Raw genomic sequence first — 18,704 nt, 5'->3', positions numbered from 1 at the left:
CAAACCTTTCCTCTCGTGCCACCAGTAAGTTGATATTTGTGGTTGGATATTTGTCCTAAAGACTATTGCCATTAAATTCTTAACAGATATTGATGTGCATCACAGGATGATTTGTAATAACTGGTCATCCCCTGACTTATTTTCTAGCGCCATCATGTCAAATTTTTAATATGCCCAATACTTGGTTTTATGACCTAATGCCTACAAAACCAATGCTACTCTGTCACTACAGTTAACTTAGTAAAATCAACTTGAATACAATAACGAGCCACACCAATTGGAATGATAGCAAAAATTAATAAATAAATGACTTGGGACAAAAATATGACCCAAGTCATAATAAATGGGAATTATCCTTCATGCTGGCACATCAACAGGCTAAGCTCCTCCTGCACTTTTACAATAGGTCTGATCACATGACTGCAGCCAACATAAAGACAGCCAGGTGAGAACAACCACTACTAAGGTTTAAACCTGCCCTTCTGCCCTACAAAAGTTGATGATGCATTACCCAGACCTCAGCTCATGAGTGTAACTGGCGGTGGAAATGACAGCTATGTAAAAAGGTTATGATAATGACAAGTAAAGGTTACAGCAGTGATATCAAAGTGCAATGCAGCAGCTGGGTCATTGCAGTGATTATGGGGGTGTGTCTGTCTGACCCGGGCCAAGGTGGGTCTCTCTCTCTCTCTCTCTCTCTCTCTCTCTCTCTCACACACTCTCACACTCTCACACACACACACTTACTTGCTGGCCCCAGGCCCAGACAGCATCATGCTGTGGGAGGAAAGAGAGTGTCTCCGGTGGGTAGTAGAGAAGGAACGGAGAAGAGAGAGGGAGAGAGACAGAGACAAAGGGGAAGGAGGAAAGGGGGCAGGAGGAGAGGGGGGTGGGGGAGTGATTGCTAATGAGTGAGACAGATGAGGCCGGTCCAGGGTGGTGCTGAGCCAGAGATTAGCCCACTGCTGTCCAGACCACAGTAAGGACAGGAGAGGTCATTGGGAAGAAAGGGAGAAGTAGAGGGGAGGCCAGGATATGATTGGTTTTTCCCTATTATTACAAAGGATTGGTTTGGCATCACTTATTTTCATAGTTGTGGCCATTCATAATACCATCGTTCTAGTCAAAGTATGATGTGGGATACAGTGGCATAACACCATCAAAGTCCAGCGGTGCTAGAAAGACAAGCAGTGAGACAATCAGACAGACTGTGAACAAGCCAAGAGCAAAGACAGATTATCTGAAGCATTTTACTGGAGATAACAATGAAAGCAGTGAATACACCTGAAATGTCAGTAATAATTGCTCCTTGCACAGGAAAACTGTCCCTGCAACAAGGCTAAGTATGCAGTTTCTTTTGAATGAAGAGATTTTTATGAGTGTTAGTTGGAAAAGTACAGATGTGAATGATGGCTGCATTCCATTTAGCTGAATTAGTTCTTACTATGACAACAAAATGTTTGTTGTGCAAAAGGGCTGTTGGTCAAAAGTAAACCAGAAAATCTGTTGGTAAGCCGTGATAAATGTTTACAACAGAAGGTTTAGAGAATAATTTTTCATTTCAGCTTTGTTTCTTCTTTCAAGTAGGTTTGGCTAACCCGGGGGTTTGTTTACACCCCGTCTGCCTGCTTGTGTTTCTTGCTCTGCTGGACTTTAGTTGTAGTGATGTGGCCATGTTTCCAGATTTTGGGAATTAAGTTGGTGAGAACAATTTTAACAGTTCTAAGACAGTTCTAAGTTCTAAGAAATGTGATTTTGATGAGGATGAAGACTGACTCAATTAGAGACAATTAATAATTCAACAGAGTCAAACAGGTGTAAATTAGTCCATCGAGTCCATGTAAACAGGTTGACAAAAATGTGGCCTAATTGTTTGGAATTGTTGTAATTGCTTACCTAATCGACATTGAGAACACTAACTGAATTTACAAAGCCTTATGCAAAATCATTTCATCATATTACATTTTCTCACTTTTTTGCTTCCAACAGTTCCTGTTCTTTTTAAATTTTACAGGTTTTTATATCTCTGAAACGATTTATCGACTGATGGAGAGAAAGTAAGTAAACAGTTATGATATAGCTTAATCACTGAAGTCATTTATCAAGAAAACACACCAAACATTCTTTGGTTCCAGTTTATTAAATGTTGAAATGATTTAAAATAATTAAACAGAATAACTGATATTGAAAAAAATCCTTAGTTATAGCCCTGCTTGCTTTACATGTATGATGATTTTCCACACAGTTCTTTAAAATGACATGAAAGCAGAAGGTTTGGGGCTGTTCCCAAGTATTTTACCAAATATATATTGAGGATATTTCTGAATGTGATTCTCAGCAATGTGCTGCAGTGCTACAGTAAGCCCAATAAAAGCAAGTCACATGAAAGCTACATGAAGACTCATCAGAGAGAAGTTGTGTGTTTCTATGTGTGTAATGGCAGCTCTCCTACAGAGGCTGAGTGTCCACATTCACTATGTGAGCGGAGAGAGAGACATACAAAGAGAAGAGAGAGAGAGAGAGAGAGAGAGAGAGAGAGAGAGAGAGAGAGAGAGAGAGAGAGAGAGAGAGAGAGAGAGAGAGAGTGTGGATGGAGACTCTTCTCAAGGCTGTGATGTCTTGTGAGCATATTCAGTGTAGGGGGTGACTACGTACATGCAATGGGATTGTAATTAAATTACAGTTACTAATCAAAATGTTAGTGATTACATCTGAATATACACTCATCGGCCACTTTATTAGGTACACCTGTTCAACAGCTCGTTAAACCAAATATCTAATCAGCCAATCACATGGCAGTAACTCGATGCATTTAGGCATGTAGACATGGTCAAGACGACCTGCAGAAGTTCAAACCGAGCATCAGAAAGGAGAAGAAAGGTGATTTAAGTGACTGTGAACGTGGCATGGTTGTTGGTGCCAGACGGGCTGGTCTGAGTATTTCAGAAACGGCTGATCTACTGGGATTTTCCCGCACAACCATCTCCAGGATTTACAGAGGATGGTCTGAAAAAGAGAAAATAACCAGTGAGCTGAAGTTCTCTGGGTGTAAATGCCTCGTTGATGTCAGAGGTCAGAGGAGAATGGCCAGACTGCTTCAAGCTGATAGGAAGGCAACAGTAACTCAAATAACCACTCGTTACAACCAAGGTCTGCAGAAGAGCATCTCTGAACGCACAACACGTCGAACCTTGAAGCAGAAGCTACAGCAGCAGAGGACCACACCAGGGGCCACTCCTGTCAGCTACAGGACAGGAAACTGAGGCTACAGTTCACACAGACTCACCAGAACTGGACAATAGAAGATTGGAAAAATGTTGCCTGGTCTGATGAGTCTCAGTTTCTGCTGCAACATTCGGATGGTAGGGTCAGAGGTCAACATCAAGAAAGCATGGATCCATCCTGTCTTGTGTCAACGGTTCAGGCTGATGGTAGTGGTGTAATGGTGTGGGGGATATTTTCTTGGCACACTTTGGGCCCCTTAGTACCAACTACGCATTGTTTAAACACCACAGCCTACCTGAGTATTGTTGCTGACCATGTCCATCCCTTTATGACCACAGTGTACCATCCTCTGATGCTGCTTCCAGCAGGATAATGCACCATGTCAGAAAGCTCAGATCATCTCAAACTGGTTTCTTGAACATGACAATGAGTTCACTGAACTCAAATGTCCTCCACAGTCACCAGATCTCAGTCCAACAGAGAACCTTTGGGATGTGGTGGAACGGGAGATTCGCATCGTGGATGTGCAGCCGACAAATCTGCAGCAACTGTGTGATGCTGTCATGTCAACATGGACCAAAATCTCTGAGGAATGTTACCAGCACCTTGTTCAATCTATGCCACAAAGAATTAAGGCAGTTCTGAAAGCAAAAATGGGTCCAACCCAGTACTAGCAAGGTGAACCTAATAAAGTGGACAGTGAGTGTATTCTTTTCATTAAAAAAGTTTTCAGGGAAAAATACAACATTCATTCTTTTGCTTTGCATCTTTTGGCTGTGCTGGAACGCCTTCTGTTGGTGTATCTGTGGGCACCGCTGGTCGGATGGGTGACAGGTGTGAGGTCTAATAACACTGACTAACTAAATCAAGCATTGTGATTTCACTAAATATGAACTTGGACAGGTTGTTAGGTTGTGAAAATTCCACAGATTAAATTAAAGGAACTAGTAGTAATAAAAATCAAAAGTTACATTACTTTGATGAAATAATTGAACCAGCTGCATATTACATTTTTTAACAGGGTAAGTATGAATCTGTAACCTATTACATTTCAAAACCTTCACAATACTGGCATTCTCATTCACTATGCATGTGTGCGTGTGTGTGTGCGTATATGTTCGAACAGGGGGAGTGTGGTGGTGGCTGTGGGTGCAGTCACACTCTGGCTCTGCAGCATGACTCATTCTGCCAGCTCATGGCAAAGCTCTGCAACACACACACACACACACACACACACACACACACACACACACACACACACACACACACACACACACACACACACACACACACACACACACACACACACACTTCTATCTTTGTGAGGGCACTTGTGGACAAAAAGCATTGCCTGGCCCCTTTCCTGAAACATCATGACTGAAGGCTTAAGAAGGAACCTAACCCTGACCCCAATCTAAACCTCGTTCTATCTCACAGATAGAAGGATGTCACACAGCAGAATGAAGCTCTATGAGCTCATCATTATTATTCAAGAAAAAGGCCATCAACAAAACACAACAGCTGACAACTAACAGTGAATGACATGAAATATCTTTCAGCCAATTGTCAGCCAATACCTTACTGTGCACATTCAGTGTATGTGTATGTACAGTGCATGTACACACGTGCACTGAGTGTGTACAGTAAGGTATTAGCAGATTGATTGATCAGATGTCTTGACAAGCACCAAGCTTCAGCAGGCCACACTTTTAATGGCTACAGGCTTACTGACATTTCCACTTCTCTGACTTTATATGAGTAAGTGACATGTGTGTGTGTGTGTGTGTGTGCGCGTGTGTGCATTCTGCTTGTGCACAAACTCTCATTTACTAAATTTCAACTTCCCCTCCCAGCTCAGTGAGCTACATCACCTATGACAGCTTTGATCTATGAGTTTGCATGATCTTTGAAGTTTGCGAAATTTTGCAATTTATTTGCAAGTCAGATGTAAACGCGAGTAGTTGGTTGTTTATGGACATGGCAGATGGTGTCTGATCCATTCATCAGTGGGAGTGATTCAATGATCATTATTAGGTCAGCAAAGCCATCACGTGGCAGCTGCTCTCATCAGGGCCAAACTTGGCTCCTCGTGAAGGAGCAGGATTGGTTGGCCCTCCAGTGTCAAGCGATGTCCTTCAGCTTGAGGCCCTTTGTTGGGAATCATCTGCTTTATTGAGGTGTTTTTGCTCTGTAGCTCACTCTGACCTTTTGGATCACAAGTATTAAACTATACATGCTTTCCTGGTCTTGAAAAAACAGACTATGGTGATTCCTCTGTGGTGAGGACCTGATGACATCACATGCTACTTCGCAATAAGACGCGTAAAAGGAGTACAACTGTCTTGGTGTCTAAATGTAACTCGAGGAAATTCCAAGGCTTTTTCATGGGTTTGTAATGCAGTTTATAATTAAATAAAAGACTTATAAAGATAATACAAAATATAAGACACATTTTGTATCGTCACACTCACAGTTACGTGAGAAAACTTTTTTTCCTGTGACTTCACTTGACTTGATCTTGGCGATATCAAACTAGAATTATGGTTCATTTGGCAATGGCCAAGCACTGGTAAAAAAAAGATAAACTTCCTAGGAATCTGTACAAACTATTCTTTTTATTGTAAAACACCTTAAGGATCACGTGTCTCTATACATTCAGTGTTTCTCACCAAAAAACTTCCTTCCTGAAAAATCATATGCGTAGCTGTTTTTCTGTGTTGAAACCAGCATCATCTGCATTCCTGTTGAACTTGCAGTGCTTGCCTTTTGCTGGTATACTGCTGTGTGTTTTGGTTGATTATTAGAATATACATATGTGTAATGCATACTGTATATTGTGTGTAATACTCATGGATCCCGTTTTCTGCTTCGTTTATTTCTGTTAAGCAAACTGAATGACCTCTGTTCATGATAATGTGCTATACAAATACATTTGCCTTCATTCAGAAGCTGGTGTATGGTGTGATTGGACACTGCTATACCTTGATTTTGGAGGTGAACTTGTGTCTGTTTTGAAGTTTTCCTTGTGGCACTTCTCCACAATGATTACTGGTTGTTAGGCTTGAGGAGGGGAGTTAGCTTGTCAATTTCTGAAAGAGCATGATGTAATAGATGAGAAGTCACGATTGTCATTTGAGACTTCCAGGTGGATCCTGGGAATGGTGGGGAAACATTTTTGTGTCCTAAAATCTACACGCCAACAACTCCGTCTTCTGTCATACAATTAAATGAACTATAACTGTGACCTGAAGCAGGCTGATAATGCTGAAACAAATGGAAATGATGAGTGGCGTGAGGACAATGAGGACGTGCACCATTTTGCCCAAGGCCTCAATGTAAGCCCACTCACTCAACTCAGTCTGACAGCTAGACGGTAGCCATCTATCCTGGTGCTAATATATGTACGTCACTGCGCTCTGGAAGCCATAGGACAGCCATGTAAGCCTGAGAGTATATAAAGAGACTAATCTCTCCTAGAGTCGAGTGCTGACCATGAGACGTTTTTTTTTTTTCACCATTTAAACCGTCCTTCTTTTCTGTCTGGGATCTGTTTTGCTCTTCCAGCCATTTCTTGGGATAGATAGTAACTGAACACAATAGTCTGCTTGAAATATCACTACAGTCTACTTACTTATACTTCTAAGGGGTACCAATCAATTTGTCCAGGCCATTTTAGAAGATCTTTGTAGAATAAGCAAGAATTCAGGCCTTTTCTTTTAAATTTCAACAGTTTTCAGGAAAAATTGAGCATTGTTTCAATGAGGTCCAAGGCACCAACATTTTTTTTATTTTGATAATAAATTGTCTCAGACATTTTCAAGGTAAAATGCCAACCATTCTCTGTTTCCGGCTTCCAGCTCAAATGTTTAAGTGTTCAGTTTATCTTATATAAAAGTCAATTGATTGTCTTTTGATCCCAGTAATGTTGGTTGCACAACAAACAAACAAATTGAAGGCATTATTGCGGGCAGGTAAATTGTGAATGGCATTTTTTCCCCCCAATTTTTTTTTTTTTTTTAAATATTACACAGACTAAATTACTCATTGATTAACTGTGAAGTAATCAGCAGCTTAACCAACAATTTGGTTAAGGGTTGGAGTAAAAAAAATAAAATAAAATAATAATCATCATAATAAATAAACAAATAAATTCCAAGATCAACCTTTGCCTTTCTTCAGTAAACATGTTCATCTGTGCTAAATGTTATGTCCATGCAATGGCTACATGTAAGTGTTTCACGCACAAAAAAAGGTTATTATAAGTTAAATAGTAGATGTAGATGTAGATGATAGCTGACTTTATGAGTCGCCTTGAGTAATGACAGTACCGTAAAATGTTACATTAATAGTTAGTCTGTGGACCTGCTGCAGTTTCAGTAATGACATAAATCAGGACGCTTAGCTGACTGGCTAGCTTGTTGTGAATCTGAAGACCGCATCCACAAGACTGAAAAATGACTGCACACCGATCTGAGCTCTTGGTTTGTGTTTACTAAACACAAACTTCTAGCTATGAGTTCGATGCCGTGGAAGTTGAGTGAACAGTGGGTGGATTCCACTATCTTCAGTCTGTCCCTGCTGGGTAGCTAACATTAGCTAGCCAGCTAAGGGGTTAAATTTGTCTGTTAATAATAACAAAGAAGGGGCGGCCCGACTCTTTCCTGTGTGTCATTCCCCCTCTCTCTGCCCCTTTCCTGTCACTCTCTACTGTCCTGTCAATAAAGGCAAAAAATGCCCCAAAAAAAATATCTAAAAAAAAAATAATAATGACAAAGAAAGAACAAATAAGTGTGGAGTGTGCAAACCAGCCAACATGAACAGCAATTCAAAATTACTGGCATTCAAAAATATAACAAAGAGCTACAATGCAGGAAAGGTTATTTGTCTGAAAGAGTCACTGTCTTTTGGATTGTGCTTCCTATTTTTGGTTTGCGAATAGCAGAGCTACTCAATTTTTCTTTGAGCTTCTCAATCTTGTCGTAAAGGTGTATAGATAAATGCTCCTGACAGTGAATGATGGATAACCTTAAGGAAAGTACGCTGAGACATCGACAGTACTAAGCTATTTATTGTGAGCCAGCATTCGTTTTTGTTACTGTATATTGTACATGAATATAAATCCAATCTGGAGAAAAAGCTCTGGTTTCTGATGTAAAAATGCTGGTTTAGTGTGGATATAGTATTGGGATTCCGGATTCAGGAAGTCAATCAGTTTTTGAGAGACCACAGAACTTCTATGGTTTCTGTCCATTTCTACTGTTATTTTTGATGTAGTTTCATTATCTTATGTGAAGCAGCCCTCAGTGGAGGAAACCACTTTTGTCGCCAATGGATAATGTAACCGCCTCATTGTTCTTCCCTTTGCACTAGGTCCTTAGCAACTACGGGGGAGATCATGTCATCTCTTATGCCACCTGCTGAAAAACCTCTTGGGGGGCACTGGTCCTCATGTTCCATCTTCCAACTCTAACCTAGCATATGCACAAAAATGCACACTAATAACTAATATTTTCCAATCATTTTTGTGTGTCAATAAACAGACTGGTAGCTAAAGATGTGTTTTTAATGAATGTAAGAAAAAAAGCAGAATTTTAACCAGTGTTTTAGCAAAACAGTGCAAGAAAGGAAAGTTTATTTTAGGGCTGGGCGATATGACTTCAAATCAATATCACAATTATTCCAAATTATTTGTTGTCTCATGATGATGATGCAAGTAGGCTTAAAACAACTACGTTTCGTTCAGTATGTTGGAGTAAGAAAGAAGAATGTGACCTGCATCATCTGCTGTAAAAACACATGGACGTAGAGCTAGACCAATAAATCTGCCCAGCTGGTATAAGATTACAAATATATCAGTTTATGTCTACCAGTAGCCAAAAAAACTGCAGCAGATGAATGTCAAAGATATATCTTTGTCAGAGAGCAACGACAAGTTTATTTCTCAGCTGTAAAAGGTGAGGATAAAAATCGACCAAGCTGTGACAAACAACTATTTCCATGCAAACATTTCCATTTCCACCTGTAGCAGGAGGAGAAACAGCAGGCTGTTGTTGCTTCCAAATTTAGGTTTAGTTTTCAGTGATTCCCAACTAAATGCCTTGAGAACTTACTAGAAATAACTAACTTATAACTTCTATGGCTAAATTAAATTGATTTTAATTCTAAAATGAAGCTTCTTTTTTAAATTTTTTATTTGGTGATTCAGAGGTCGGCTATGTTCATATTAATTTACTTCAAATAATCCAGAAATCAAGTCGCAAGGTGCCTACAAGTTCCCACATATAGAAGCCCTGTGCACACACACACACACAACCAAAATTGTGCCTGTGTATGTGCTTGGGGCCAGTTGAAGCCCTTCTCTGCCTCCATATCTCTCACAACATTGCTTTCTCTTTCTTTCTTTTTTGCCTGTCATTCTGTGACATCTCTCCTGTAGGCCTATGTTACCTTTCTGGCTTACCGTCTTTCTCCTTTCTTCTGCCTCTTGCTCCAGGGAGCCACCCACACCAATTGGCAGACAGTGTGTGTGACCCTCTTACACAAGCACAAGCACAAGCACGCGCACACACACACACACACACACACACACACACACAGTGCAGTTGACTGCAAACTGAAAGTACCATCTTGTGTGTGTGTGTGTGTGTGTGTGTGTGTGTGTGTGTGTGTGTGTGTGTGTGTGTGTGTGTGTGTGTGTGCGTGTGTGTGTATTCACCAAGTCCAGAAGGCCCTTGAAATATGCACAGCAATCCCATGCATAATACATGGGCACAGCAGGAGAAAAGAACTTGTGAGCCGAGTGGATAGCCACCTTTCTACTCCACCCCTCCTCTCCTCTTCCCCCTCTCTCCATCACACTGTCTGCTGCTGCTGCTGTATATATGTTTTAAATAACAACTGTCTCTCAGGGTCATTTGTGGGTCAGAAATGATGATGGAGGAAACACATGAGGAGAGGAGATAAATAGCAGCGGGAAAAGGGAATGAGATGAGACCGCATGGTCATAAAGACCGAAGCTTGGTATAAGAGGAAATATAACATCCAGGGGAATGGGACAGATGATTCCCTGTTTTCAGTCAGGCCTAACCACACGGCAGTTTCAATGGAGTCCCTGAATGTCAAAAGGTCAGACAAGCTGCAGAAACCACAGGATGCTAGGCTGTGGTAATCTGCCACTGCTTTTGTCATTTACCTCCAGAAGATGACTGTTCCTGGAAAGCACCAGGGCGATGCTTTTTAGCTGTTAAAGAGTTGCTGAGTAGCATGACACAAGGTACATTACAGCTCAGTGCACCTGCAGAGCAACATGGGGTTCAGGTGCTCTTCCAACTAATGATTTGAATCAGCCATGTTTTGGTGCAGGTTTAGCCCACTGAATATGATATGAATGTGTGTGAAGTATGTATGTTTGGTGGGGAAGGCGGCCACTGTCAAAATTTGTGGTGTAAAGACATTAAAACCCTACGACAGGTTTGTATCTTTTTTCTCCTTCTTTTCTTTTTTATTTTGTGTATATTCCCTAAAATTGCCTGTGGTATGAAATCTGCTATTAGTATAAAATTGGGCTTAACATGCTCATGCATTATCCTGGTCTTCACTGGGTGCTAAAGATAGCTCAGTTGTCATGGAAATGTAGATGTTGAGAATCACGAAAATGTTGAAAATGTCTACCGGGCAAAATTCATCTGCTGATAAGGACAGTGTAACCAAGCCCAAAGCTCTAGCACAAGTGAGTAAGTGGATTCTGTGAACAGCTGTTTCCAAGGTCAATAATAAACTGCCAAGCTAACAAGTTGTTTTAACTGCATGCAAATCTTGCAAATGCAGACAAAATTAGGAAAAATGAGTTGATTTCACAATGAATTATGTTCCTGAACCTCAGAACAGAATATTTGCAAATTACACATGCACTAAAAAGTGGAGTGGGTGACTTACGATGAGCTGTTTGAGGCCTGTGAAGGACTGCTCCACAGAGTTGGCAGTGAGAACCTGACGCTTCATGGCTGCCTGCTCTCCCAGGAAACGAAGCATTAGGTCTTTCACAGCATCGCCCTGCATAAAACACGTTTGAATTCAATGGGAAATCAAGAATTTCAAATCAAGACACTTCAGAGTTTAATGCTGTATTTATATTAAGAACCTGCAACACTAACTGCAAGATTTCAAAATATCAGATCATGATTTGCTGTTGGTTGTTACTCTGCATTAAATAAAGTGGCTTGGGGGGCAAAAAAAAAAAGCTTTAATCTGGGCATCCCCGAGTTTGAAAAGAATCACAGACAATACAAACAATAACCAAGAGGAATGGAAGAAAAAAAAACACACTGCATAAAATGATATATTGAATTCAAATTTGGAGTAGCTCTAATTTGTTTGTTGAAAACTGGTTGTTCATAGGTAAAAACACCAGGATGACGAAAACATACATGAGTTTTATTCATTTATTCAAGCAGGCATTCAAACACATTCTGATGGGATAATGAACACAATCTGAGCTGAGAGGTGGACGCACAACATAAGATTCAGCCGAATAAATAAGTAAAGTGTTGCTTCATCAGGGTTGTTATTATGGAAAAATGTTGCTATTGAAAGAGCTCAGAGGACGTTTATGAGAAAAAAAACATGATATAGCTAACTGTCTCCACACTGTGTAATGTGCAAGAGCAGGAGAAAGGCTGCTGCCTGAAACCACTGTGGTTCTGGTGATTGTCAGAAAATTAATCTGCAAAAATTCTGATAACTTATGTTTGTTTAATTTAGCAAAAATGTAACAATTTGCTGTTGATACCATATGTGTGTGTACATATACACACACACACATATACAAAGTACTGTGTTATTAATCAATACTGAAAATATTAATTAGCCGCAGCCATATATCACAGTAATAATAGCAATTTATATCAAATCTCATCTTAGCAGAGACTTTAAGTAACATTTGCCATTTTTTCCTAATTTAAACAACACAATTCTGCACAATGCCAATCATCAATTTATTAAATGATCTATAACTAACAATAACATTGAATAATTGTCAAATTAAATATATGCATTCACATTTAAGTAAAGGACTTCTAACGTGATTTTGGGTGACAGGGCTCCTTTTTTAAAGAGCTCTCTGTAGAGTCAGAGAGGAAATTATACACCTGTTTTCACAGGCTGAGTTCTAATACCCATGACAGGTAAAGTTAACTTCACGAGTAAAATTAATGTAGTGCCATTTTAACATACTGTAAGGGGAACTTTCTCTTAGGGCTTCCTTAGGACACATGTTGTAAAATAAACTGTGCTCGTCCTACCTGCAGGTTGTCAAACTTGAGTCCAGGCATGGTGAGTCTGTTGGTCTCTGTGTAGGCTGGGCTGTATTGCTGGGTGGCCACACAGATCAACACCTTCCTGGTCTCCTCAGATGGCAGCCAGGCATCATGGCGTCTGTCCACCTCACTCAGGCTCAGTGCTGTTGCAAACGGATCGTCGTTGCCCGAGAATACAGCTTGGAGCTGGTTGAATGGTTGCGGCTGAGCGGCTGGGGCTGTGGCATGGGCTTGAGTTGGAGCTGGGACTGTTTGGGGTGGAGGAGGTTGGGGCTTGGTGGTTGTTTCGGTAGGGGCAGGGCCAATCACTGTGCTGTGGGAGAGAGTACCAGAGTCCAAAGGCCCTCCGGTGGTGGAGATGGATGAGGAAGTGGAAGAGAGTTGGCGGTCGGGGGTTATGGGTGCAGGACTGGCACCAGGAGTGATCTCTGCGTTGGGGTTGGAAACAGAGATGAAGGAGGAGGGGGCAGTAAAGGAATCAAAGAAGTCAGACGCTGGATTGGTCTGTCCATTGTCAGTGAAGAACTTACTGAGGCTGGGGCTGGGCTGGCACACAAGGGGGGCTGTCAGCTTGCTGGGGGTTGCTGCCTCCTCACTTCCCCCGCCGCTCCCCATGCTAAAGCTAGGGGACTTGATGAGGGTCGGCTGGAAGCCATCAGGCACCAAAGACTTTGGCTGGCTGCCATGGCTGAATATGGTGCACACTGGCACAGGCTCATCGTTTGAACTAAGCCCTCTGGCTGTGTGTGGTGTTGGTTCCTCACCTTTAAGATCAGATGTACTCTGTGTGTCATCTTGAGGTGAAACACAGGCTGTGGCTTGCTCTTCTGTGTCTGTCTGCTTCTTTGTATCCTCTTCTACATCCTCTTCAGAACCATCTTTCTCCTGCTCCTCCACTAAAATGTTAATCTCAGTTGTATTCTGTCCAGTGTCACTTTGTTCCTCTTTGTCTTCTGAGGTCTCTCCTGCATTCTCCTCCTCCACTCCATCCAAAAAAGAGTCAATAGGAGCCATGTCATTCTCCTCACTGTTATTGGGTGAGTCAGAAATCATGACGCTCTCCATCATCTGGTCATTGAGCTTGTCCATCAGGCTTTCTGATGGTGTGGCATTGCTGTCCTCCTGGGGGGAGGCAAACTCCCCGCCCAGGTCGATACTGTCTTCCTGGGGTAGGACATTGTCTCTGGAAGGGGTATGGCTGGCACTGGGCTCCAGGGGAGCTGGAGCATCTATGTCTACATCCTCCACTGTGATGTCCAAGGTGACTGGCCGCTGAGCAGGAGCTTCCCCACTATCCATCTTACTTCTCTTCACAATGAAAACACAGAAATAAATGTTACCACCTTTTTAATGTAGTGTCAACAGTTACTGAAAAGTATTCTTGCAAAACACTACACAGCTGTCTTAGTCACTTCCTGTCCGTGTAAGCAAACGCTAATTTTTGCATGCGCTTACTGTCAGCATCGAGGTACGGCTACAGAGAATGAGCAAGTCTGATTAAAGCCCTATCATGAAACAGCCGTAAACCGGGATCTCGGGGACTGATGTTTGTTTGATAAAAGCTGTCTTGCTAAGGCTACATTAGCCGGTGAGCTACAGTAGGCTAACTTGGCTGAGCAGCTGGTTGTAAATGTCACATTCACACTTCACCAATAGCCGATCTTTAAAAAGCATTAAAAAGCAATAAACACACTACCGTGTTATCCATTCCACTACGCAATAGCAGACAAGTAACTGAAACACAAACACAATTATGCTTCTTACCTTACTACAGACAAACAGCTATAGGTTTCACCATAGAGTTCCACAGGAAAGCTACATGTACGGTGCTCCACAGCGGACAAACTTCATGCCGCCGTGGTTTTTGGTATTCTTGACTTCTTCTACGTACTAATAATGGCCTAGACAACGTTGCACGACTGTCGTTACGTATAATAGTCACACGCTTCTTTATTCTCCAGTTTTTAAATCGCGGAAGTGCGGCTGCTGTGTTGTGTTTTGCACAGTCCGTAGCACAATTACTTTTAATAGCCGGTTTTTTTTAGTGTTTTCACCGTAAGACGTCATTTTTAAAAGGACAATAAAACGTCAATTCCACTGACAGACTGAAAATGGAGGACGACGCCCCTGTCATTTATGGTCTCGAATTTCAGGTAGCCTACACATTGATGCTACATTGTCACACCATTCAGGACTATTTCCGTGACAGCCAGCATTAGCTCTGTTCTATCCTGACAGCGCTCATTAAAACGTGTTTGTGTGAATGGACAGTGATGTTCTCCTGTATCCGCTCTGCAGGCGAGGGCCCTCACCGCCCAGACTGCTGAAACAGACGCCATCCGTTTCCTTGTGGGGACACAGTCTCTGAAATTTGACAACCAGGTGAGACAAACATGTAAAGATGGAAGGGAAGTTTTTTTTAACAGGAGGCAGGCTCATTTATTTCATAGTGGTAGTTTGCATGCCTGTGCAGCTTTTAGCTGTTTGCCTTTTGATAATAATATGAATGAAGTGTTGTGCAAATGTCCTGCTGTCTGCTGCACTACCTTGTCTTCTTCATGAGAGATACATGATGCTGCGTCTGCTGGACTCAGGAATTATTAACAATGGATAAAATCCTACCATGTGTGGAAACTAGAAAACAAAATGGGGGTTATGTCCTCTCTTAATTGAACAGCTGCATTTTTAAACAACTGCAGGTGATAACATTCTTTTTCACAGTAGTATGAAATGAAATATAGAATGAGGGCAATAACAGTACTCAAGACAAGAAGATAAAAAGTCATAAATACCTTTCTCCAAGGTAGAGGCAAACAGACATGACTTGTTTTACAAATATCTGTGAAATGTTAAAAGCATGTCCAAATAACCTCTTGGATCACCTTGGGTTTAAAATTAAAATGACAGTCAAAGATGATTTTGAAGTTTCTGGAGGAGAGCATGGTATGGGTCAACATGATACCATGATTTCTGTGAATGTCTGTTGGGGGCCATGTTTGCCTGTGTTTGACAGGGAGGTGTTGTATTAATATAAAATAGGGCTTAGTCCTGCAAACTGTAAAAAGTAGTCACAACTGCATAAATAGTCCTAAATAGAGGACTATTGTGTGATATACATGTATTTCTGGTAGTTGACACAGCGCCTAAGTGAACATAAAGACCGTAAGTGTGTGGGAGTTTATCAGAGCTCTTTGGGACACACATGGTTAATAAGGGCATCTTGTCACTCAAAAAATATGTAGGAAGAATACAGTATTACAGGTGCAATCAGATGGCAGCAAAAAACCCTCATTCAGAATCTGAATGGAATACAATCAATAAAGACATAAAACTGAGTTGTCTAGAAACACAGTACTGTATAAACTTTTTTTTTAGACAATTATAGGAGAGAAACATTATACACCACTCCCCCTTAGTGTAAGGTTATATATAAAGAATGGCATATATAAATATAGTACTTCCCCTCTTCCCAAATGGCGACCAGATCTCTCCTCACAAAAACAAAACTGGCACTCATGCTGCACTCTCTCCTCAACCAAATAATAAGCAGCATCCCATGCCCAGAGAATCTTAAAGGTCCCAAATTTAAACTTATACGTTTTATTTGAAGTTTTGAAATCCATAAGAAGATATATTTGTGGTGTTAAGTACCAAAAACAATCTCAATGTAGTCATCCATCCCCTCTCTCAGGCTTCTCTCTGGAGCTCTATAGCAACAACAGAGGCTCAGAGTCTTTCTTCTCACCAAGCTTCTCTGCTGATTGGCTGATTGATTTCTGAGTGATGGAATAGAAATACAGCTGATTTCAGGTAAACACTCAGAGAAACCAAATCCTACAAGGCTGGACAGTGGATCCGGATGGGCAGGGCTTGGGTCATGGCTGAGAGCGATGGCTACTTTGTTGTGACATCACAAAGTTCCAGAAGTCCTGATGGCTGGTTTTAAGGCTCAGTTTCTGAATACAGGCTGTGTGCATTTCTCTGTGGACTAAGGCTTTGATACTTTCACAGTATTAATGTAGAACCTAGACCTGCTTTATAATCAAAAAAGATAAAGAAATCTTACTTTCTACAATATGCGGCCTTTATACTTGGCTGCATGCATTCGGGCCACAGAACCCTCAATCAGGATAAGTTCAAGAGAAGACTTGGTCCACTATTGCCAAGCCAGGCAATGTGGTGGTTGCCATCTCAAGGCCAATATTTTCAATCTTCAATAAAAGCAAGGGCATAGGTTTGCATTGCATTTTGGGAGGAGTGAAATGTCCCTACCAATACCTCAGTGATTTTGTTCACACTATTTTTGGAGCCAAGTCATTAGATAATTCCAATGTGCACTCCCAGAGGCCACGTCCCCAAGACAACCGATTTAGGCATCACTCCCTCTGTCCATGATGTCCAGAAGATCATTGTACACCCACCATGGCCTTTGTGCCCATGCTACTGTCAAAATCCCAATGTTACTTTAAAAGTATTAGGCAACCTGTGCTCTGAGCCATTCCTGAAAGGAGCTGCGCCACTCCTGTAGAAATGGTCTGTCTCAGACTTCTCAAACTTACTGCAGATCTTGCACAGAGATGATAAGTTCACTTGCTACTGCTGCCTCTTAACCCTTAACCCGCAGAGAGGGTCACGAAAATGACAGAAACTATGGTTACAACAGGTGAAGTCAAACCTGCCTCCAGAGACAATAACCTGTTGCCACCACAAGAGGGCAGTAAATTATATGATGAATGCAAACAGGCTTCAGAGCCTCTATGGGACACAAAGCTGTTCTGAGATCAGATGTAAGGAGAGATATCATTTCCACATCAGTATCGTTCTAAGTGATGTCTAATTTAAGCTTTAACTGGTCAAACACTGCTTGCCTTGCTCGTCCTGATGCCAACGAGTTCAATATTTACGAGCGTAATAATCGAACTTTACTGTGCAACATGATTTATGTGAGTTTGACACTTGAAGGCTGTTGGTACATTCATCTGCTGAAAGGGAAATGAAAAATATATACATATTTATAGACTCTGGTTAATTGATAGCCTACATGATAACATGATACATCTTAATTGATGCATGATAACGAACTTAAAACTTGTCTTATTAATATTAATGTATTAATTAATATATTAATCATTTGTGTTGTGTTCTCAAAAAGTCTAATTATTTATTTGTAGACATCAAATCACTCAATGGCGTTTGTGCCCTAAACTTTTTTTGACAGCGAAGGCCAAATGGCCTTGCCCCTAAAATGATGAGATTCCTAGCCTAGTCCCCAGCCTTATTATTGATTGTTAAAAGTGATGCATCACTGGACTAGCAGCATTTTACTGCTGTAGCTGGTCATGGTGCAAGTTTAGCCAGGAGCTAGTTTTAAAAGGGAAAACAAGGGGAAACATCGTTAGGCTTACTGGATATAAACATGTCGATGATGAATGCAAAAATAATATTAGTGTTTTTAACAAGTAATTTCCTAAGTCTTTGATCTTCTACGATGTATAGTTTTATTTAGATGTAAATAAAGATCTTATACCTAAAGAAACATTTGGCTGAAGGCATTAAAAAGTCCTCTTTGTTTTGGAGGGGTGGCCGCATTGTTTTGTCCCATAAGAACATGATATTTAGTATTTATCCGGAAAGTGTCAGATATGCCATATTGTTCTTATCAGTCCCATCAATAACAGCATATTGTTCATATTAACAATTATCTGTGGAGCTTATGACGTGACTTTGCATTGTTTGGACATGCATTATAATTCAACAAGCTGAATCTAATACATCACACACTTCAGCTTCTTCATAGCTGTTGATTAATGTCAGCCCTAGCTGCACCTCCACCAACAGCTGGATGGGTATGCAGCAGTAGACTGTGGTGAATTGTGAGATATACTTTTAGGACAAGTGTATTGAGATGGACCTTTTCTTTTTTCAATAAATCATTATGTAGATTTAAAACAAAAGGCTGAAGAAGTCTCAGTGGCTTTATATTGACCAATAAATGTCAAATATTAGACAATTAGATACATTTAGAAAACCTGAAATAGTATTAAAATGAATAATCAATAACAACTGAGAAATATAAAATGTACAAATGTAAAATTCTTTTTATCTTGTATCACTTGAAATCTGTTACTCATTCAGTTTTTTTCCCCATTTGTTCAATTACCTGTC

The 18,704-nt window shown here is 40.9% G+C and overlaps 2 protein-coding genes across 3 annotated transcripts in view; one reads left to right on the top strand and one right to left on the bottom strand.

Annotated features, from left to right (window-relative positions):
- Window positions 1-14,427, bottom strand: part of trappc12 (trafficking protein particle complex subunit 12) — a 37,566-nt gene extending 23,139 nt beyond the window's left edge. For both annotated transcript variants that reach the window (XM_071471099.1, XM_071471100.1), the window contains exons 1-3: window positions 14,304-14,427; window positions 12,525-13,847; window positions 11,161-11,277 (exon numbers count right to left, since the gene is read on the bottom strand). In XM_071471099.1, the coding sequence (XP_071327200.1) occupies window positions 11,161-11,277; window positions 12,525-13,838 (1,431 nt within the window). In that variant the 5' untranslated portion in view covers window positions 13,839-13,847; window positions 14,304-14,427. The remainder of the gene's footprint in view (window positions 1-11,160; window positions 11,278-12,524; window positions 13,848-14,303) is intronic.
- Window positions 14,428-14,502: 75 nt separating this feature from the next.
- The window catches only part of eipr1 (EARP complex and GARP complex interacting protein 1), a 62,797-nt gene continuing 58,595 nt past the window's right edge, over window positions 14,503-18,704 (top strand). The window contains exons 1-2 of the mRNA XM_071471101.1: window positions 14,503-14,692; window positions 14,838-14,921. Coding sequence (XP_071327202.1) covers window positions 14,651-14,692; window positions 14,838-14,921 — 126 coding nt within the window. The 5' untranslated portion in view covers window positions 14,503-14,650. The remainder of the gene's footprint in view (window positions 14,693-14,837; window positions 14,922-18,704) is intronic.

Source organism: Trachinotus anak, unplaced genomic scaffold, assembly GCF_046630095.1.
Source record: "Trachinotus anak isolate AG129_WGS33_773 ecotype Australia unplaced genomic scaffold, CSIRO_AGI_Tana_v1 ptg000033l, whole genome shotgun sequence".
NCBI lineage: Eukaryota > Metazoa > Chordata > Actinopteri > Carangiformes > Carangidae > Trachinotus > Trachinotus anak.
This window is presented reverse-complemented; position numbering and strand designations above follow the sequence as displayed.